General features: G+C 42.0%; 1 protein-coding gene across 2 annotated transcripts in view; it reads left to right on the top strand.

Annotated features, from left to right (window-relative positions):
• rock1 (Rho associated coiled-coil containing protein kinase 1) overlaps nt 1-23,177 on the top strand; it is a 48,085-nt gene that overhangs the window by 22,862 nt on the left and 2,046 nt on the right. For both annotated transcript variants that reach the window (XM_011487016.3, XM_011487013.3), the window contains exons 8-32: nt 77-215; nt 323-414; nt 1,526-1,685; nt 7,158-7,230; nt 7,307-7,395; nt 7,493-7,541; nt 7,716-7,851; nt 7,952-8,043; nt 10,455-10,701; nt 10,920-11,026; nt 11,117-11,267; nt 11,939-12,099; nt 12,182-12,366; nt 12,649-12,718; nt 12,799-12,902; nt 17,127-17,292; nt 17,376-17,469; nt 17,542-17,630; nt 17,711-17,902; nt 17,995-18,160; nt 20,527-20,597; nt 20,676-20,764; nt 22,028-22,106; nt 22,195-22,456; nt 22,644-22,851. In XM_011487016.3, coding sequence (XP_011485318.1) covers nt 77-215; nt 323-414; nt 1,526-1,685; nt 7,158-7,230; nt 7,307-7,395; nt 7,493-7,541; nt 7,716-7,851; nt 7,952-8,043; nt 10,455-10,701; nt 10,920-11,026; nt 11,117-11,267; nt 11,939-12,099; nt 12,182-12,366; nt 12,649-12,718; nt 12,799-12,902; nt 17,127-17,292; nt 17,376-17,469; nt 17,542-17,630; nt 17,711-17,902; nt 17,995-18,160; nt 20,527-20,597; nt 20,676-20,764; nt 22,028-22,106; nt 22,195-22,456; nt 22,644-22,851 — 3,271 coding nt within the window. The remainder of the gene's footprint in view (nt 1-76; nt 216-322; nt 415-1,525; nt 1,686-7,157; nt 7,231-7,306; nt 7,396-7,492; nt 7,542-7,715; nt 7,852-7,951; nt 8,044-10,454; nt 10,702-10,919; nt 11,027-11,116; nt 11,268-11,938; nt 12,100-12,181; nt 12,367-12,648; nt 12,719-12,798; nt 12,903-17,126; nt 17,293-17,375; nt 17,470-17,541; nt 17,631-17,710; nt 17,903-17,994; nt 18,161-20,526; nt 20,598-20,675; nt 20,765-22,027; nt 22,107-22,194; nt 22,457-22,643; nt 22,852-23,177) is intronic.

Genomic DNA, 23,177 nt, shown 5'->3' with positions numbered 1-23,177 from the left:
AATATGATATGTGAGCAGAACCTCTGGTGAGAACATAAATGCTAACCATTCATTTTGTTGTTGTTGTGGTGCACAGGTGACACTCCCTTCTATGCAGACTCTCTGGTTGGGACTTACAGCAAAATTATGAACCACAAGAATGCCCTGACCTTCCCCGATGATAGCGACATTTCCAATGATGCAAAGAATCTCATCTGTGCTTTTCTGACAGACAGGTGAGGCACTGCGAGAGCAAACGGGGGGAGAAAGAGGCTGTATGTTTAGCAGAAGATGTTTGCTAAAAAGAACAAAACCGTGGGCTTTTTTTTTCTTGGCCTTGCAGGGAAGTTCGACTTGGCCGTAACGGTGTCGATGAAATCAAGAGGCATCCTTTCTTCAAGAACGACCAGTGGACATGGGAGAACATCCGAGACAGTAAGACGTTTTTCCCTGTTAGGGTCCTGGGTTTTCAGAGAGGCCGTTTCATCAGAACAATGTCACTTCAATCATGCAGCCAGTGATCATGTTTTCCATTTGACCTACTGCAGACAGTTGCAGGAAATTCTTGCAGACGAGCCATTCATGGCGTATCCTTTCCAAGACCGAAAGCGATTCCTGCCCAGAGTAATAACTGGCAGCACAGCATTTTCTAAGATAACAATGGGTGAAGCAGGTCAATGCAGATGGCGGGGACTGCACTGCAGGGTCATTAGAAATCTTTGTGAAGTCGGGTCTTTTGTGCCGTTATGTTTAATGTGTGACTGAGCTGAGATCAGCGCTCTGGTGTTTTCTTTTCTTTAATAAACACTTTTACAGTTTCACTCTTGGAGAACAGTCAAAGAAAAAAAAACGGACAGACCCACTTCCATTAGAATTGGGTTTTTGGTGTTTTTAACAGGTTTTGGGGCATTTTTCTGATCATGGAGGGACATATATGTTCCCTTAGTCAAATCATTGGGAATCAGTAAAGATGAAAAAATGCCACTTGAAACAGAGCGTATTTGCTCCCTGCTTCCTCGTCCGAGCTGGTATCCGGCCCATAACTGTAAAGCCGGAGAGCCCCATTTGTGAGGCAAATTTCTGATGAACTCCTGAAAAAATGTACTATAAAAATACTTTTTTTAAAATTTTGGCTGAAAATGAATAATCATAATTAAAAGATGACATGGAAAATAGTTCAAAAGATGAGTGGAGTGGAACTTTAAGGCTGTGAAAGCATTTTAGATGGAAAATTTTGAAATGAATCATTGAAGTTATTAAGCGAGAAAAGTATTTTGTGTAATGGCCAACAAAATGTATCAGATGAAAAATGTGTTGCTTTGTTTACTGGTGGGAATTATAATGCACTGATGTGTAAGCCAATGGGAATAAATCTTTATTATTTTTGCTTCTGTTAAAACTTTTCTGTTTTAACTTTGCTCAACGCGTTTAACAAACGCCACCAATGAGATGATGGTAGAGTTTGTGTGAGTTTACAAACATGAACCTTCATAATGCATTCCTTGTGTCTGATGGGGAATATTTTCTGTTTTTGTGCCTTGTGCAGCCGCTGCCCCCGTCGTCCCCGAGCTCAGCAGCGACACCGACACCAGTAACTTTGATGACATCGAGGAGGACCGGGGAGAAGAGGAGACCTTCCCCATACCAAAGGCCTTTGTGGGGAACCAGCTCCCTTTTGTTGGCTTCACGTATTACAGCAACCAAGAGTAAGTCTCCCGGATGGACTCGTTTGCTGAAAGTCACAATGAATTCCTTTATTTTACCTGCACGAAGCTCTCCAGGAAACGGGGTCAAAAAGGGTCACATTCTCAGCCCCTCCACTCCACCACAGGAACCTGGGGCTAAAATGTCCCAACATTTTTACAATCACCCAGCAAATAAGGCCAGGGCGTAAAGTACTTAGCACTTCTAATGAGTTTCGATTTCACTCTGTCTAAACTGAAAGTTGCACGTTTATTTAACAAAAAAAGTGAGCCACAGAGGTCAAACGAGCTCCAAAATGAATGTGGAGAGAGAGTCCACTTTTCCACTAAAAAAGGTAAGAACCATAAACAAAGTTCATGGTTCTTCGTTTCCAAAAAAACATCCTAGTTACATTAAGGTGTTTAGAGTAAATGCAGCTGAAGTGCTCTTAAGGCAGAGGAATATTACATTTTTTTTTAAATATTTTAGCCAGACTGCTGAAGTACATTTGAGTTTTAGTTTATTTCCCGATCTAAACTCCATTAGACACGAGGATTACCCAAAAAAGAAAGATTTGTTTCCAGTTTATGCTTTTAGATTTAGGTTTATGTTTTCTTATTCTCTTCATGCTTTTTAAAAAAATTATATAACAAACACAATGTGAATTGCAAGCTTGTACAGGTATAGTGGTCCCTCGCTGTATCTTCATTCACCCAAAATTCTAGAGATGTTGGAAAAAAAACAATTTTGCATCTACAAATTTTCCCTTAACAGGGCTCCAGACTGCGAGCAATTGGTTGCATTTTGCGACCAAAATTTGAGAGTGTGCGACTGAATTTTACATCCAGTCGCACATGCGCGACCAGTAAATTTGCCTCCCCCACCCTTCGTATTTTTTATACATCAAAAGTGGAAGGGGCACGTCAATGATCAATGAAATAATCAATGAGACGCAAGCCCACATGGACGCAGGCAGACACACACTCGCGCACATACTCATGAAACGCGAGCACGTGCACTCTCGCGTGATGCCTGTCTGTGAGGCGGCCACTGCGTGTGAGAAGAATAGGGAAAGCCACTGTGAGTGGCTAAAATGCGTGGAGGGGGAGGGGCCTAGAGATAATCGAGTGAGCGTAAACATCTGTGGGAAGGAAACGGAGACAAAAATCATCACAACCTGATATGTGCGTCTGAGCTATGGGTAAGCGAACTATTGATTCGTTCTTCCGACCTGCGGCTAGTGTACCAGTGCCAGAGTGTACAGCAGGGGACTCAACCTCGCGGCCCGCAGGCTATTTGCGGCCCCCAAGATGATATTTTGCGGCCCCCGCCTTAATATGAAGGTTTAATGTAACTGCAGCCCGCCAGTTTGTATGAATGACACTTTTTCATTGTCGTGTGCGGAGCTGATAAAGCAACCAATCACAGTGGGGTATATGACTCATGGGGGCGTGACAATGACCGGGCTTGAAAGCAGGAAACCTGACAGCCCCCTCCCCGGACCACATTAAGGAGTTCCTTACTTTCCTTTAGAAAGTATTTATTCGCTCGTAATTTTCTAAATACATGCAGTCCGTGCTGAACTTTTCTCTGGGCCGCACAGAACCGGAGGAAGGTTTAGGTTTTGGTCTTGGTTACGGTTACGGCGGCGCATCAAAGGGTTTATGCACCGCTCCCGCGGGAGTGGGGTCAGCTGAGGAGAATAAATGTCCCACACCTACATGTGTGACAGCTAACGGGGCTTGAATTTTAAACACGCTCGAGCAACAACAACATTAGTTTTAGACACACTGAAAATACGTGGGGAAAATGCAACGATAGACGTGTTTGAGATGAACCGGCACCTCGCCTGGATCGTTGGGGACACCAGGCGGGGCTGTGAGATGAAAGCGAATCTGCAGCAAGACTGGAGGAGAACAGGAAGTTGGAGTTGTCCTTAACATTCAATTTAGTTTTAATATTCTTCTCCCCCTTAGTATTATCTGTGTTATTATATTCTTTATGATTATTTTAATGTTTTGTGATGTATGTAGCCTTTTTTAATGAATTGGTATTTTAAATTATTTTAATTAATCACTCCACTACAAAAACCATCAGGACACATGTCCCATAATGCATTGTTTTGTAGTCTGTAGGGCAGCTTTCAGTCAGTTCAGTTTCCAGCTGTGTCAGGGTAGGTTTGCCCCTTGCTCCCACCCCTTTCTTGCGATATTTTTGTGATGATTGACAGGTGATGTTGGAGCAAAAACAAAAATATGTCACACACCAGGTGATCTGCGCAGCGTTGCGTCCACCTGGGTGATCTCAAACACACTTATTGTGCATCTTGGCTGCACCTATTTGGTGTCACAAAGATAAATTTCCATCAGTTTTCTTTACTTATTTGTACTGTCATGACAGCGATGGTGCTGTCAGTTTACCTTCTTGTTGCGTCTTCAAAAGTGCAGATTAAAATGTGACACTGAATTTTAAACAGCACATTGTAATTTTTGCATCTATTATTAAAGTATTTATTAGTAATACAGTGGAAATTAGTAGATTTGGTTAGAATGTTGATTTACGGTATGCGTCCCTAAATTTGCTGGTTGTGCCCCTAAAATTTTCAGTTAGGGGCCACTATGCTCCTAGTGAAAAAAGTTAGTCTGGAGCCCTGATTAAATCAAAATAATGCGAAAAAACACAAACCATCTCGCGCGATGAGTCATTCAACCACGCTTTGATTTACAGCAGATACAGATTCAGTCTCTCACTGGCGCTCATCATCATCTATCAAAGTAGCCTCCTCTAAGCGCCTAAACTGTTTTTTTTCGGTAAATGTGCAGGGCTCCAGACTGCGACCGTTTGCTCGCATTTTGCGACCAAAATTTGAGAGTGTGCGACTGAATTTTACATCCAGTCGCACATGCGCGACCAGTAAATTTGCCTCCCCCACCCTCCGTATATTTTTATTCATTAAACGTGGAAGCGGCCCGTCAATGATCAATGAAATGAGCAATGAAATCATCAATGAGACGCGAGCCCACACGCACGCAGACAGACACACACACACTCGTGAGACTGGAGCACACGCGAGCGCACACTCGCATGTCATTGAGTGATGCCTGAGGCGGCCAATGCGTGTGAGAAGAATAGGGAAAGTCACTGTAAGTGGCTAAAATATGTGGAGGGGGCGGGGCCTAGAGATAATCGAGTGCGCGTAAACATCTGTGGGAAGGAAACGGAGACAAATATCATCACAACCTGATATGTGCGTCTGAGCTATGAACAGCTAGCGAACTATTGATTCGTTCTTCCGACCTGTAGCTAGTGTACCAGTGCCAGAGTGTACAGCAGGGGTCTCAAACTCGCGAAGCAAACCACGGCTCTCATGCACGGCTGTAACGGCATGACTCCGCTCCCGCGGGAGTCGGGTCAGCTGAGGAGCATAAATGTCCCACACCTACATGCGTGACAGCTAACGGGGCTCGAACATTAAACACGTGTGAGCGACAACACGATTTAGTCTTAGACGCACTTAAAACACGTGTGGAAAATGCAACGATAGACGTGTTTAGGATGAACCAGCGCCCGGGGGGGGGGGGGGGGGGCATGAAGGCGAAGCTGCAACAGGAAGTTGGAGTTGTCCTTAACATTCAATTTAATAATTATGCCTCTCCCCCTAAGTATGATCTGTGATATTACATCTTTTATAATTATTTCAATGTTTTGTGATGTATGTAACCTTTTTTTAATCAGTTTGCATTTTCAATTATTTCATTTGATCAGTGAACTACAAAAAACCCATCAGGACGCATGTCCCATAATGCATTGTTTTGTAGTCTGTAGGGCAGCTTTCAGTCAGTTCAGTACTAAATTTGCAGCTGCGTTCGCTCAGGTTGGGGTCTTGCTTCCGCCCCTTTCTGGTGATATTTTGGTTTTGATTGACAGGTGATGTTAGAGCAAAAACAAAAAAGCAAAACTGCACAGGTCACCTGGTGTGACCTGTGCAGTTTTGCGTCCATCTGGGTGATCTCAAATTATTGTGCTTCTTGGCTGCACGTATTTGGTGTCGCCAACATGAATTTCCATCCCCTAATGGTTATATACATTTAAGTATTGTTTGAAACTGTGAAATGACCGAAAGGTTACTACGGTAATCACTTGTTACTAAAAACTTTTTTTTATTCTAAATTTATGGTATTTTGTTTGCTATTGGTTCTGTCATGACAGCGATGGTGCTGTCAGTTTACCTTCTTGTTGCATCTTCAAAAGTGCAGAATAAAATCTGACACTGAATTTGAAACAGCACATTGTAATTTTTGCATCTATAATTAAAGTATTTATTTACTTTATTTATTTTATTTACTGTATTTATAATACAGTGGAAATTAGAAGATTTGGTTAGCATGTTGATTTACGGTATGCGCCCCTAAATTTTCTGGTTGTGCCCCTAAAATTTTCATTTAGGGGCCACAGTGCTCCTAGTGAAAAAAGTTAGTCTGGAGCCCTGATGTGAGTTATTTTTTTTTCATTAGGCGAATTTAATATCATGAATCCAATTTGCGTAGTTTTAGAGTTCATGAAAATGCAGCTACTGACTGTTTCATGGGTTTTTTAGTGAAATTTTGCACGCTTTTTTAAAGCTTTTTTTTTATATAGCACATTGTGTTCTGCATCCTGATTGGCTGTAGGCCATTGTCGATCTCCTCCATGCCGTGTCTCCTGTACAGACTGCGTTCAGTTTACCAAATCTACATAAATCTTCAACCCCGAGCAGATCTTTGTTTTCATTCCATAATACTGGGCTTATTTTTCTGTAAAGGTTTGAACTTTGAGAGTTTAACCAAGAAAAAAAAGTGGAAACATGCTTGTGTTTGTCTGAGAAAAGCGTAGAAAGTTTATAGTGACAAGTTTTACAGCCTTAATAATTGTATAATAATTGTAGAAAATAAAGAGAACTACATCGTGGATTTCAACTATTTCAGGTCATTTTTAGAACGCAATGCAACAAACACTAATATGAAACACAAGGTAGACAATGAAAAATCACTAAACGAAAGCGAAATCAACTAAAATACAGTTTGATACACATGTACACCTTCCCTTTGTTTAATAGGAGATCATTTTGTCCGGTGTTTTGAAAGAGGAGAACCTTTAAATTTGACAAAAAATAAGTCGATTTTTTTCCACAACTTAACATTCACATAACATTTTACAAGCTAAGACACCAGTCTTCGTGTCTGATCACACCTCCTGGTAACCGGCCTAACAGAAAACCCACAACAGTAGTCATGGCATAATGCCAAAATGTCCAACGTTGTGCAGAACATTCTCTTTATTTATACAGCTGGTGTTCCTTTCTTCAACACAACCTGCTTGATCAAAAGCTATGAGAGCAGTTTCAAGGTTAAAAAAGTCTGCGTTTATTCATATTTGAGTAAAGGCGAAAGGTGTTGTTTTTTTTTCTTGCACTCTTAAAACTGTACGTTCACAGTGTCCGTGGTATTTCCCTCCAGTCTTTTACGCTGCTCCACTTCTGCGAAGGCCCGTGAAAAACATAGTAGTTCTGCAAAAGAAGACAAAAGTCATGTAAGTAGACCAGAATGCGTCAGAAAAAAAGCAGTCCGCCTGGTTAAACATGTGCTGACCTTCCACGCTTGTTCAGCTGGAGAGTCTGCAGAAACGCATCCACCAGCTGGAGGAGCAGCTTCACGGTGAAATGCAGCTGAAGGATGAGCTGGAGCAGAAGTGCAGGTATGGAGTGAATGAAGCATCAGTACATTTTCATGAATATCCATCAGCGTCAGCATTTATCTTAATGACACTGTAAACTCTTTTCCTTTCTCTTCAGGGCATCCAACACAAGGATTGAAAAAATCGTGAAGGAACTGGATGAGGAGGTGGATGTTGTTGTTGTTATTTTGTTATCGAAATGAAAGCACATCCTGGCTTTTTTTATTGGACTTAATTTGCAGATGCAAAGTGATCCAAATGATTTTCTGCCTGTGGCCTTTGGCGAAAAGATGGATTTTCTCTGCGTCACAGCTGCTCTGTTCTGCTCTTCTCTGCCACAGGCGAACCTGAGGAAGACCGTGGAAGCAAGCATGTCTCTGCTTGAGAAGGACAAGATGATGCTGCAGCACCGATTCACAGAGTACCAAAGAAAGGCCGACCAGGAGGCGGAGAAGAGGCGCAACCTGGAGAACGAAGGTAAAGGGAGGAGTAATGAGCGGATTCAAGTGTTCTCGGTGCTGCATTTATGCATTTCTTTAATGAAACTTCTTCCTGTTTGGTTTCTCATCTCACCCAGTGTCAACTTTAAAGGAGCAGCTTGAAGACATGAAGAAGATCAGCCAGAACTCACAAGCATCAAATGACAGGATTGTCCAGCTGCAGAAGCAGGTATATTTTCACAAACAACATTAACTTGAACAGGGTCTTAAAAAGTCTTGAAGCATTTTTTAATTTGGAAAAATTACCATAAAAATCCTTTTAAAAAAAAGTCTTGAATTTTGACATCTGATCCTTAAAAATTGTGCTTTTTGAAACTTCTCCATTTCACATTTCTGGTCCAAAATGTTATTTTTTAAACCATGATTACTACAATAAAATAATAAAGAGCTGCATAAAAAAAAGTTATGCATCAATAGGCTGGATCCACACCGCCCTTTAAGAAAAAAAAAAACAAAAAAAGAAGAAGAAGAAAAAGAAACGTGCCACAAACAACATGGTAAAAAGCCACAGTTTTGATCCTCGGGAAATGTACATTAAACGAGGCGAGGACGCTATCCAGTCAGCTGCTAATGCGCCTGAAGCATCAGCGTCTACAGCAAACAACCCAAACTAATTCAGGGTCACACTGTTATGAGCCAGACATGAATAATGACTGCTACAATAACAACATTGAATGAAGAGTCAATTCAATTCAATTCAATTCAATTTTATCTGTATAGCCCAAAATCACAACAACAGTCGTCTCGATGGGCTTCGAAGTAAAACATGAACTTAAAAGGATCACGAATACAAAGAGTTCAATAGGAAAATACTAAAATGAACTAACAAACTGACAAAGCTATACTGGCATCCCTGCCCTTAGACCCCCCCTTTGCGGTAAGGAAAAACTCCCAAAAAAAATGGATTCCGGAAAAAACGAAGAAACCTCAGGGGTGCCCACATGAAGGAGGGATCCTCCCCCAGGACGGACAGGCGATTTACCAGAACTCTTAGAGAAGAATTAACTTATCTAAATCTACAACTACATATATATATATATAAAAGTCCAGCAGACGAGCTTCATCCAGCCGGAGTTGTGGGGACAGTCAAGGGCGCGAGTCGAGCTGGAGACAGGAACCACAGCCAGGTGTAGGAGCGGGAGCGAAGGCGAGGTAAACGGTCAGGAACTGGAGCACGGATGAGCCAACTGGAAATCTGGAAGCACTCCCACTCCCCAGGAGGGGAGAGGAAAAGAGGGACAATACATGAATCGCACTGCACCAAACAGAGGCATGGAGAACTAAATGATAAATTATGATCAAGAATAGAGGAGAGGAAGGGTAGAAGTAAAAAAAGGAAAGAGGACAGAACCCCGGAGCACCATAGTTACCCCAGCTTCAACTTCTAGCAGCCTTTTAAAGGAAAAAGTTATTAAGTTTAATTTAAACAAATTAACATTAAGTTAAATAATCTCTAAATACTAACTAGTCTGACAATAAGCCTGTCCAAAGAGGAATGTTTTCAGTCTAACTTTGAATGTAGAAACTGAGTCATTGTTTTTCATTTTAGGATTTTTAAATGGAGACATAAAACTCATAAAAGGTCATAAAAGTTTCCTCTCCCCCCCCCCCCCTTATTTGGGGGAGTTAGGGAGCAGAGACAACCGCCAAAACGCCAAAAACAAATACACGCAGAACCACCCCCACGGCTGGAGAATGTCCCTCACTGATCGTTACTCATCAAAAACCCTTCTCTAACATTTCTACTTCTTTGTAAACAACATTTGGAATATTTCTAAACATAGATTTTTTTTTTTAAATTCAGACCAACAGACTGTACCACACATTTTATAACGCACACTAGGAGTTTCGCCGCCACTGTGTGCCTTAAAACCAGGAGCCTGTGCTTCCTCCTTCATCAGTCGAGTGCAAGAGGTCCTGGGCGTCGCTCCGGTAGTACGTTACGTCGGTACGGCACTTCTTTCCGGAGAAGATAAAAATTCTGACATTCATCCGGATGATCACCCCCCCTCCCCTCCCCGATTGTCTTCCTCAGCGTATCGGGATATTTCCCGGTCAGCTGATGTCATGGGTCCTGGGTCATAGCGATTCAGGAACCGGTGGAAATAGCTTTAAGATGTTCTTAAGCAGCCGGCGAGGAAGCCGACGGGCCGGCGTGCGCTTCATCTCCGCTCCTTTGGATGCAGAAGTTTCATACAATTGTCTTTAGCTTTTGCAATGAACCGGAGTCACGTGACTGAAGAAAAAACTGCGAATTCGTGAAATCACGAATAAGCGGGGCAACACGGTACATTCAGAAAATTGCCACTTTGATGAGCAACAAACATTTGAAGGATGAAGACTTTAGCTCCAGTTGCTATGACTCCATTTCACATTCAGAAATACTGTGTTGTTTTCTTAATAAATGATTGTTCTAAAGTTGAAGGGTGTCATTTTTCTGGGAAAGAAATTGGTTTTAATTTTAAATCGCATGGTCTTAAAAAAGGTCTTTAGATTCAACTTGAAGATGCTTGTAGGAACCCTGTTGTAGCAGCAAATTCCGGTGGGCCACGTTTCCTAACCTGGTATGTTGGTTGACAGCTGGAAGAGGCCAACAACATGCTACGCGCAGAATCCGACACAGCAGCGAGACTCAGGAAAAACCATTCGGAGATGGGGAAGACCATTAGCCAGCTGGAGAGTTTGAACCGAGAGCTGCAGGAGAGGAGTCGAGCGACGGATGGAGAGAAGGCGCAGCTGGAGAAGGAGCTTCTGCTTCTGCAGAGCACCCTGGACTCAGAACGGAGGAACAACAGTCTGGGCTCCGAGGAGATCAGAGAGCTGCAAGGTAACGCCTTTTGGAGCAATAACCAGACTTTGAGGGTGTTGAATTTGTGTCAAAATCTCATAAAATCACTCAAAATGTCCCTACATGAAGCGATAAAGTCATTTTTCCTCATTTCAAGTGAGTTATTTGTCTAAAGATATGTCGATTTTGATGAGAAAACACCCTCTTGACATTATAACTGCCTTGATACTTAACATTATTTCACATTTCACTCAAAGCAAGGATGGCTGGACTGCAAGAGGACAACAGAAGCCTGAAGCTCAGCCTCTCTAAAGCAGAAGGAGAACGCAAGCAGGCCCAGGAAAGAAGCAACAACCTGGAGAAGGTAAGCAGACGCAGTGGCAGATATCTGTTTAAACTACTGTGTCCTCTTAACCCTCACTGTGTGCTTGTTGATGCTTTTCTTCCCCCACAGGAAAAGAACAACTTGGAGATCGACCTGAACTACAAGCTGAAGACGTTGCAGCAGCGGCTGGAGCAGGAACAGACGGAGCACAGGGTGACGCGGGCGCAGCTCACCGACAAATACGAGTCCATCGAAGAGGCCAAGTCGGCTGCCATGAATGGTATGCCACTCAGAGCATGTCCTCTGAACTCTTTTGCTATTTTCCTCATCACTCCTTTATCTTTTGTTTTGTTTTTTCGCCAAAAATCTTTTTTTTTTTTTTTTGGGTTGGAATTGATCCTAGAATATTATTGTAGCTCCATATTTTCTATTTGGCCGTCAGATAAAAATTCAACCTCTGGAGATGAGTAAAGCATCAGATTCAAGTCAGCCTGAACTTTACCTCGTTGCATTTTAAATATGGGCCGAAATGTTTTTGTATTGGAGCGATGATCTATCAGTTATGTTTGGATGTTTTTCAAAGAAGGATGTTGGTTCCATTGGACAAAAACTGGAGTTAAACAAGTTATTTTTTTGGTATATTTTGCACAGTAATAACTTTTTGCTTTTAGATATTTTCTTGTACATATACTGTGTTCAAACTTACTTCCTTGATATTTCTAATGCATACAGTTGCTTGAGCATCTGCTTGACGACTGAGACAAATGTAAAAGATGAAAGTTTCTCAAAACTTGGTTTAAAAAAACAAAACTCTTTTTTGTTTTTGTTACTTTTAACTTTATAAATGTACAAACTGTCTTGGATTCTCGGGGAACTCGCACTCTAAGTTAAACTTTATGTATTCATGTTTGTTCAAAGGTTGACATTTTATTTTTTTGACAATTTTTTCAGCCGTCCAGCATAAGATGTCAGAGGAGAACATAGCGAGGATGAGGGCGGAGAGTCGGGTGTTGGAGGTTGAGAAGCAGTGCTCCATGTTGGAGTTTGACCTCAAGCAGTCGGTGCAGAAAATGGAGCAGCTGATGAAGCAAAAGGAGAGGCTGGAAGACGAGGTTAGTAAACGGCTGGTGCAGCAAGAATGACTCCGATCTGCTGGGGCTTTCTCCTCACCCGCTCGTTTCCCGCCTTCTTCAGGTCAAGAATCTGAGAATCCAGCTGGATCAGGAGTCCAACAAGCGGGTCATCGCTCAGACCGACCTGAAGAGCCGCTCGCAGGATCTGGACCGGCTGAGATGTTCAGAGAAGCAGCTCAAGCAGGAGATCAACACGGCGCTGGAGAACAGACGCTCGCTGGAGTTCCAGCTGGCCCAGCTGACTAAGTAGGTTTGGGAACGGCCTTCCTGGGTACGCCGTCTGCTCTTTCTTCCAGTTTGCGGTAGCATTAACTCTCCACAAAGCCGTTGTTAAACAGCTTTTAGGGCGCTATTATTCCAGCTTAGGGTATGACTGTGGCCAAGCCGCTCTTCCAGAGTTTACACTTCAGGAATAGGATTTTCTCCGACTCTTAAGCCCTTGTTTACTCCCCCTACAGCCTCCTGATTCTACTGACTTCTACGGTTTTTCTTTTCTTTCCATTCTTTTAATGTGTGACGTGTCTTCAGGCAATACAGAGGCAACGAGGGACAGATGAGGGAACTTCAGGACCAGCTTGAAGCCGAACAGTATTTTTCTGTGAGTACAATTCGGGACGTTCAAGTTCCCCTCCATTCCTGAGTGCAGTCATGTGTTTATGTTTGCCTTTCCTCCTGTAGACCCTTTACAAAACTCAGGTCAGGGAGCTAAAAGAGGACATTGAGGAGAAAAACCGGCAGGTGCAGGACACTCAAAAAAGGGTGCAGGACTTGTGCAGTGAAAGGTAGGAAACACAATTCCCTTGATCGTGTGATCAGAAATCTGGCTCAATCACCTGGTTTCAGACTAATGTTGTATCCTGATTGGATATTTATTTTCATTCTCATTATTATCATCAGCGCTAAATGTTTAAATCTTATTATTTCAGATAAAAGTCCCTAGTAGAAGTCTGCATATAATGAATGAATCGAAACATTTTATTGCCAAAAATGTAGCTAAAACTGACAGCAAGTGTCTTTATTGGTTCATCTAAACTCAAACAATGACCTTCAAAAAGGATAAAGTTTTATACCATGGTCCAGGTGAATACTCGATTCTGATTGGCTGCTGGGTGTGCATTAAAAAGTGCTACACCACAGTGATAATGCACGCCTAAAAAAGAAGTTCCGGTCACATGGCTTAAATGTTCTGTATCACTGCGCCGGCTTCTTTAAAACAAACGTCATCATCTGGACAAAAACAATCGGTCAGAGGGGAACTTTCTCTCTGAAAGATGCTTTACTCAACACGCCGTGACCATCAACATAAATATCGCTTTCATTTGCCGCTGCAGTCGAGACCTGAGATCGGACCATGCAACAAATAGTCCGCTTTTTGTGAAAAAAGCGATCCAAATTGAAAAAAATAACAAGAACAAAGTACTAAAAACTGGTTGAATATTTATGTCTTTTGTAAGTGACCACGGTATAAGTGGGTTAATGGCCTTCGAAGTCTGCATTATCAGCATTAACGGACTTCGCGTCGGACGGTTCAGGCTTCCACGTCGTGTGGTAATTTCTGATAATGCACACTTCGTCGGCCATTATCCCTTACGTCACACACCTCGGTGTGTGAAAACAGTTCTCCGCATTTGACCCGTGCCCTGGGGGAGCGGTGAGCTCCAGACGCAGTCGCATTTGGTGGTTAAACCCCCCCAATCTAACCCCTTCATGCTGAGTGTTTAGCAGGGGGGCATTGGGACCCATTTTTTAAGCTGCGTTCACTCCCAATGCGTTTGGCATGGCAGAGGCGGCCAGTTTCAATGTCAAGTCAAGGTTACAGATGGGATCTGAGGTCCTGTGGCGCCGTGTGAGCAATGGGCGTGGCGTGAAGGTCTGGCAGCAGCTCAATATGAGTGGCGGGGCGCAAATTGGGCACCCGGCTAGGTCGGAGAGGCAGCCGACGCGGATTTGGTTTTATTGATATGAGCTAGCTATGAAAGTTTTTGAGCCGGTTTAGCTCGTGCTGGTTTGCAGCGCCTTCCGTCTGTGAAACCCGGGTTCGACTCCAGGCTGCTCCCTATTCCCTTCTCTACCTCTGTGCCGGTCCCAAGCCCGGTTTGAGAAGGTTGCGTCAGGAAGGGCATCCGGCGTAAAACATTGCCAAATTTACCATGCGACTTGTTCGCTGTGGCGACCCCTGATGGGAGAAGCCGAAAGTGGAAGAAGAGCTAGCTATGAAAGTCCATCCTCATAATCATACTACGACAAAGATTTTTAGAAGATTTTTTTATGAAAAGCTGAATAACATTTTATCATAAATGTTCAATAGCTCTAAAGATCCTAAAGCTACAGCCACTAAACTTTGTCACATGACTAATTATCACCTATTTTTACTAGTTGATATTGCACTGTTTTTGCTCCATTGTTCAAACTATTCCACAGAGGTTCACTGTTTAAGTATAAAATGATAAAAGGTTTATAAAATAAAAATGATCTGTTATTATTTCCGAACTCTGTATCGGCAGAAAATCATAATCATGTGAATGGGATCAGGGCCAAAAACCCTGATTGGTTGATCCCTGTGGACATAGCAGCTTTGTGGTTCTTCAATGAAAACTTCATTTTGTTGTAGGGTTGTGCCGATGGACGATATCATCGTCCATCGTGATGGGTGACTGACATCCCGATGGAGAGACCACCATCGTGATGCCACGCCCCCGCCACGTTGCGCGTCGACACCATAAGCCGCGGTTACGTGTACAAAATATCTTGATGGGATCAATGGTCGGATTAGAATCCAACCGTGTACATGGGCCCAGAAAAATGTTTTCAGAATATAAAAACGTTCACTAAGGTCACACTTTCCGTCGTAATAAATCATTCGCACATGCGCAGTAGGGTTTGAAAACCGGAAGAACATAAATTCCGCCGAGTGGCTTTTTTTTCCAAAACTTTATTGAATGTAACAATTCAATACAAAACAATGTTAAACAGCGCCGAACATTGACATGTCAGCTCGGTAATATACGAGACGATCTTCTAAACGTGCCTTTAATAATGTTACGGTTATTATGAAACACCTGTTCGCTCATCATTTGAATTTTAATCCGTGTGGTCAGTGCTTTTTCTGAACGAAGCCAGGATTAGCAGTATGCTAACACGGGCTAACAACATTAGCTTTGGGTGGTGCTGCTTGCTGGCTGCACGTAAACATGTAAGAATAACATCAGCCTTCATTTAGTCGGGACACGACTGGAAACACAAATCCGCGTGATTGTTTGAATGTTTTCTAAGGACTGAGCGACATTCACACACACACTTTTAGACCCGGTTCTGAGTTCGGTTGCTTGTACCCCTAGAGCTGCGGGACGGATCGCAGTCTTAAATCTCCCACACATACCGCTCATGTACCCCCCCCCCCCCCCCCCCCCCTTCCCATCAAACACAAAGCTGTAAGTAAGTAATTTCCCAATATTCCGGTAAAGAATGTGCCAGCAACAGGGAAACACCACCTTTGCGTGCTTGCCGTTCAAAATCTGCAAACTTCTTAACCCAACATTTTTTCCCCAAGTACCACCCTATAGACGTTCGAGGAGTTATGAGATTGAAACTCCTAGGAGGAGTTCAAATTTGTTGATGCGCGTAAAGGTGATGGCCTCTTGCCAGGGTCACAGGTCAACAAAACTTTGGTTGTACACTTGCTGGTCAATGTGTGAATTTTTAGTGAAAATTGAACAAAAGTTTTTTCCCCCACTCCATTTCATTTTATTGAATATTTTGTCGATTTTAAATAAAACCTGCAAAATTCTGGAGGAAATATGCAAGCAGTTTGTATGTTCATTCGATTATTAATTGATTTAATAGCTCCAGTATAAAATTTACTGCTCTTAAGACTTTTGTATGTGTCACGCAAAATAAAAATTAACACAATGGTTTAAAAACCATTGTGTTTATTTCCATTTGTGTTTGAAATATAGAAAATTGAGTTGAATTGAATATTATTACAGGTTTATGAACAAGAACTTTAATTTATCATGTAATCTGAATAAATTTCAAAATATTATACAATAAGGATGACAATTGCAGAGAACAAATTCAAACAAAAAAAGCAATTCAATAAAATTAATTATTTACTTTTGCAAAATGTTTTACATGAGGCATTATAGGAAATAATGTTATATGACCTGGATGCAAATTTAGGAAGGCTACCATCCTTTACTTGTCGGGATCTGTGTTGATTCTTCACCTTCATCAGTTATTGAAAAATTATTTCTCACCACACGGCATTGTTTTGCTCTTTATTAGGTCTAAAGGATCCAGATGAACATAACATAAAAGCCAGAGCATAAACAATAATGCTTTTGTAAATATGTTTACATCGTAGCTATTATTTGGCTTTAAAAATTTCTGTCTCAGCATCAGCTAAAGGTGTGAATCTATCCTTTTCCTTCAGCTTCAGCTCTGGAGCTCCCATGGCTTTTTTCACGACTTCCCACCTTAAGATCTTCCATTGCATCTTTTTAAAATGGAAAACATTTAATAAGAGGTCTGATTGTGAAATTCAAGATTTTTTTTAAATGAAAGAGATCCAAACTAGGAGTCAGTCAAAAGAGATTCCACAGATGTGATCTTTGCCTTTCAAAATCAGTTGCAAAGATGCTTTTGTGGCCCTTTGGACTGAAACGAGAATCAATAGAGATCTACAGAAACTTTATTCTTGTCAAGACAGCATCAAAACCCTTTCAGAAATTATATTTTCATGAACATGTGAGACATTGTCTATTTTGTTTGTTACTTTTTTTGTTAAAGTCACTTCCCTCAGTTTATACTGGATCATCGCGGATTAGTCAGTCATTAGTTGGGAAATAAAATGAATAAAGCAAAAAAACGAATAGCAGTTATATAAGAACGAAAAATGTAAAAATACCCCCCCGACGATGTCATCGTCCATCCCGATGGTTGACAGCAAACATCGTCAACGGCCAATTTAAGGGACATCGCCCAACCCTATTTTGTTGTGGATACAGGGACTCCCTGTCTGCCCAGTTGGATCTGACGGTGACAAAGGCCGAGTCGGAGCAGCTGGCCCGGGCGCTTCAGGAGGAGCAGTACTTTGAGCTCAACCAGGAGTACAAGAAAGCTGTGGCTCGGCACAAGCAGGAGCTCGGAGAAAAAGAGACGATTATTGCACAGGTGAGTTCAACGCCGGCCACTCTTTTGCTGTTGTGATGCAGGGCCTACGTTTCTGATTCAACACTTTTCTCCTTTCTGTGCAGCTTGAGGAATCAAATAACACTTTAAGAAAAGATGTAGAAAATCTCAGCAAAGAAAAGACGGACTTAAGTCAGGAGCTCCGTACTCAGGAGGAAGGTAATGTTTTTGCATTTTCTCCCATCGACATGCAACGGCGTCCGCGTGCGAACTCCCATTTTGTTCTTTCAGAATATGAAGCGCAGAAAGAAGAAATTTCTAATTCAATAAGGGCTCAGTATGAGAAGAGCCTCGCCAACGAACGCACGCTGAAGACTCAGGTAAACGTCCTCCTCTTTACTGGAGCGTCTTGCAGACGCCACGCACTCCTTTCATCCTCTACATCACCTTATTCCTTCAGGCCGTCAACAAGCTGGCTGAGATCATGAATCGCCGAGACATGAAGGCTGACCAGAAGAAGAAGGGAAGTATGGCAGATCTGCGCAAGAAGGAAAAAGAGAATCGCAAGCTTCAGCTGGAGCTCAATCAGGAGAAGGACAAGTTCAACCACATGGCCATCAAATATCAAAAGGAGCTGAGCGAGATGCAGGCGGTAGGTTCAAAACCAGACACAGCACCGGCCCTGTTTGACAACCGGGCCATCGATGGGTTTTGATCCAGAACTCTTGACCTTCTGGCCTCCAGCAACTGTCAGATGAATGCCTTCACCGCAACGAGCTGCAGATGCAGCTGGCCAGCAAGGAGAGCGACATCGAGCAGCTCCGGGAGAAACTGAACGACATGCAGCAGCGCATAGAAAACTCCAGCATCACCAGCCTGCAGACCGACGAGACGGACAGCAACATTGCAGGTACAGTAGTGTCCGGCCCGACCGAGCTGCCGATTAAAACACCAGATTATGTAGAAACGGAATCGTGCTTTTTCATAGCAAGATTTTTTATGCTAATCTTACATTAATAGAAAATAGTGTTTTCTTTTTTAATAATTTTTGTTTCTAGTGTTTTTCAAAACATTTTTTTGTGTTTTTTTTTTGGAATTATTAATGATTCAGTTTTTGTTTTTTAATATTTAAAAAAAATGTTTTTTAACGAATCTTTTTATTTGTTTTTTATTAACTTTTCCCTGTGTTTTTTTTAAATCTTTTTTCCCACTGTTTTAAAAAAAGGGAAATAGTTTTTTTAAGTTTTTATCAAAAAGAATTTCCTTCCAATGATTTTTCAAAACATTTTTTTGTGTTTTTTTTTTTGGAATTATTAATGATTCAGTTTTTGTTTTTTAATATTTAAAAAAAATGTTTTTTAACGAATCTTTTTATTTGTTTTTTATTAACTTTTCCCTGTGTTTTTTTAAAATCTTTTTTCCCACTGTTTTAAAAAAAGGGAAATAGTTTTTTTTTAAGTTTTTATCAAAAAGAATTTCCTTCCAATGATTTTTAAAAATATCTTTCTGTGATTTTTTTTTTTTTTTTAAATACTGATTATCAGATTCCCCCCCCCCCCCAAATTATTGACTTTTAATATTTGTTTTTTCTGTCATTTAATTTGTTTTCCCTGTGTTTTTAAGTTTTGTTTCTTTGTTGAGTGTTTTTTTTTGGGTCAAAAAAAGATTGTTTTAAAAAACAATTCAGGTGTTTGTCAAAAAATAATATTTTATCAACAGGTTTTTGAGTATTCTTCAAAAATATTTTGTAAAGTACATTTTTCCATTCTTTTTTTCTGGTGTTTTTCTTTTTTTTTACGTGATTATTTCTGTGATAATTTAGAACTACAAACACATGAAAACTGTAAGATGATGGGCAAAGAGAAACTGAACAAAAGACACTGAACGTGTCCAGGATGAACGGTGCAGAGATGCAAAAAACAAACTTAAACAATGATGACAACCAGACTTATGAGTTCAATAGGACCAAGCTGCAGACGGGGGCAGCCAACAAAAAGCTCATTGGCAGTTACTGTAAACTACATCACAAACATGTACTGCTGCTAATTCTCAATCCTAATACTCTCTCTACCACAGGAAATTACATTTGTCTCAGTGATGTGCCCCCTCACTCCCAAGTTTGTATTTTCTTTTGTTGTTGCTTTTTATTCATAAAAGAAAATATATATTTTTTTAAACTATTTTTCAATTTTTTAGGGTTTTGCTCTATTTTTTTTTTTAAGAACTCCAAAGTTTGTAGTCTCTGCATCACTACAAACAAATTATGACCATTTTTTAATTAACCAGCTTGTAGTTTTCATTTGTCTGAAGTTCATAAATGATCAAAAAAAAAGCTTCTTCTTTTTTTTTTTGGACTCGTTTTCCACCTGGAGAGAGTTCTAGTGAGAGGAGCCACTGCAATGCTTTTATTGTGAAAAGCCGTGCCGGGTTTCACTGTGGTTAAACGACTGTCTCATTTCCTTCACATCCAGTCGGTTCTCCTTGCTCTTCCTCTCTCTGTAACTTCCATTCCTTTCTCTCTGTGAGTAACCAGGCTCCCCGTCTGCCTGCGCTTGCTGCAGCTCTTGTGTGTTTCTTCTCGTTTGTCCTCAAGTGTTTCTTTTGCTCGAGGTTTTCCCGCTGGTCCGATCTTCCGAACACTTTTGAAAGAAGCCTGTCAGAGTGGGGGAGTGAATTCAATTGGACACATCATTAACGCCTCTCACTAACACAGACGTAATACTCGATAGGGTCACTCCAAACAATCATTTCACTTTTGGCACCTTTCAAACGTGTCTTTCGTGGACTCCTTGGTTCTTCTGGCACCTCCTAACACTGTAGCTGTCTGTTGGCATGGTCCAGCCCTCTGGGACACAAAGACTTCTCTCACACAGACTGGAGGAATCCAGTTCCCCTTCAGCTGCATGCCCCTGACGTGTAACACCAGTTATAATTGACCTTTTGTCTGCCTGTTGCTTTCTGTGATACATTTAAGAAACCTTCTTGGTGGATGGCTTTAAAGCTCTCAAATCCTCACTGAAACAGAGTTTAACACCCCCAACATGCCCTGCAAAGTCGCTCCCGTCCAACGTTCTCCTCCTGCATGACATCTTTGCGGTTAACCTCCTATTTGCTCCAGTTTGAGTACCCTAAACTCTTGGTTGTTTTTTTTCAGTAGCTAGTAGAATAACCTTGAACTTTTTTTTCCTCCCCAGTTGAGTTTGGATTTCTCTGCTGCATGGTCCTCCAGCAGTATCTTCACAGACAGTAACGCGTGTGATCTGTGCTGCTTTGCAGAGTCCAGGTTGGAGGGTTGGCTGTCTATTCCTAACCGCGCTAACATCAAGCGATACGGATGGAAGAAGCAGGTAACGCGGACGTTTGTTCCCCCGCTTGAACCAGCGCTCCCCGTGGCCGCTCCTTATGTTGCTTTCCCATATTTTCAGTACGTGGTCGTGAGCAGCAAAAAGATTCTGTTCTACAACGATGAGCAGGATAAGGAGCAGTCCAACCCCTCCATGGTGCTCGACATCGAGTAAGTACTTTTGGATGCTGCTGTGGAACGATATGTAGGTGGAGACCACCGTTCACACGTCGATTTACCATTCTTGACAAATATGTGGTTGCTAAATGGACCATATTTCTACCAGATGTATGAAAATCAAAACAACGAGTACTTAATCAGCATCATTTATACGTTTTATTCAGAACTGGAGATCAGAATCAGCTTAACATAACGGATAAAAACACAAAGATTCAGAAAGGAAGAAATTACATTCTAAATTTTTTCTGCCAACTTCCTGGTTAACTTCAGCCGTAAACAAAACTTAAAGATTTCTGTTATTTAAGATCGTTTAACAACAAATGCTGAGGATGTCCTGCTGGCTACAGTTCCAGAAGATCAATGACAAGAAGATAGTAAATGTAGACACACAAACACTAGAAAACCCTCACAGTCCTTTCATCTACAGTGTTCCCAACAGAAAAAAAACGTTTTACAAACGGACTTTTTTCATCTTTGGTGGATAAACCAAAAGGCTCCCAAAGCTTAAGCTGAACAATTTACTGACGCGTTCCGGTACGACTTCGCCGCCATGCTAGCAGACGGTCACGTGACATCACGTCACCGATCACCAAATTTTCAAAATATTCGTAATTTCATTTTTTTTTATTCCATTATATTTAAAAAAAAATCGATTTTTCAAAACTAATATTAACAAATCTAATTTCCTTCTCTTTTTCATTTAGGACAAACATTTTGATAGCTTTATTTTGACAATGGGAACCTTCACCAACACTTTACTTTGAAGACTAATCTCCTTCTGGTGACGGTAACACATTCGGTTAGTTTATGTGCTTAAAATCCAACATTATTCAACACTTTAGAGCCATTATTACATTGGCTGCAATGTCAAGATCGAACATCTGCAGAGGTTAAAAATATTCAGACTCGATTTATCGGTAACAGATGGCAAATATCTGAGTATTCGGATACTCGTCACAGCCCTACAGTCTCTTCATATCCCAGGTTATGTCTGAATTCCAGCGCTATTTAGCGCCATAAGTAGGTCACTCGCCAATCTTTCGGGGTGTTCCAAAGTCCAGTGAACCTGGAAATTTCCCAGAAGTCTCTGCAAAATGCTAGTTGATTTATAAAAATGTCTCATAGTTTTTTGGTTTTTACTTCAGGAAATCAGTGACGTCATATTAAGCAGTTAAAAAAAGTGTGAAAAGTAGTTGGCGTGTGTCCAAATCACTGCAATTATTTTCACGTCTGGTTCTTTTTCGTCTTATCCAGCAAACTGTTTCACGTGAGACCGGTCACACAGGGAGACGTTTATCGGGCCGAAACCGAAGAAATCCCCAGGATATTCCAGGTAAACCTGCTCCAGCACACCTTCCCTGCTTTGCTCTGATTGGCTGTCACTCAGCGCCGGTCTGCGACTCCGCTTCCTGTCCGTGCAGATTCTTTATGCCAACGAGGGGGAGTGCAGGAAGGAGTCTGAAGTGGAGACGGCTCCTCAGGGGGATAAGACCAACTGTCTGCCCCACAAGGGCCACGAGTTCATCCCCACCCTCTACCACTTCCCCTCCAGCTGCGAGGCGTGTTCGAAGCCTTTGTGGAACGTCTTCAAGCCGCCACCGGCCCTGGAGTGTCGGCGCTGCCATGTGAAGTGCCACAAAGACCACCTTGACAAAAAGGAGGACGTCATTGCTCCTTGCAAAGGTAAAGCCCGGTCCCCTCGTTTTGACCTTCATTTGACCTCCGACCGGATTCCTGTGTTCCCACCATAGCACCAAAAGTAGCCCGAAAACTCCTCTGCAGTGTTTTTTGACTTTCCTGTCCAGATGAAACTCCTTCACACTCGTTGAACCGCATTACAGATCTTTAACATTTGTCATTTTTTCTGCAGTAAATTACGATGTTACCTCAGCCCGAGACATGCTTCTGCTGGCCCTGACCCAGGAGGAGCAGAAGAAGTGGATCGGCCATCTGGGAAAGAAGATCCCCAAGACCCCGCCGGCTTCGTTTTCTAGAACCTCGCCTCGTTCTCTGTCCACCCGCTCTATACCCAACCAGTCCTTCCGCAAGAACCCTAAAAGCAACACGGGAAAGCTGAGGTAAACGGGAGGTTTGGGACCTCCACACGTTTCTCCGTACAGTGAAAGACTAGATGAACTCTGTCTGCGCTCTTTCAGCCGTTAAGTGAAGATGTTTTGCTGCAGGCAGTCCATTGAATCCTGTCAGAGGGTTGAGCTGCGCTCACACCAAACGCCATTTCTGCGGCGAGGGCGTCCAACGTTTCATTGTTATTGGGATGCATTCAGAGGTCCTGCAGTGCGTTTTCAGGCATGGCGCTCTAGCAGACCGTTTGCGATGTTTCCAGAGTTAAAAAAATCCCAACTTTGCCAAAGAATTTGCGTCGCGTCAACCAATCAGGATCTGA

This window comes from Oryzias latipes, chromosome 17 (assembly GCF_002234675.1).
Source record: "Oryzias latipes chromosome 17, ASM223467v1".
Lineage (NCBI taxonomy): Eukaryota > Metazoa > Chordata > Actinopteri > Beloniformes > Adrianichthyidae > Oryzias > Oryzias latipes.
The sequence above is the reverse complement of the archived record's forward strand: the minus strand, read 5'-3'. Positions and strand labels throughout refer to the sequence as shown.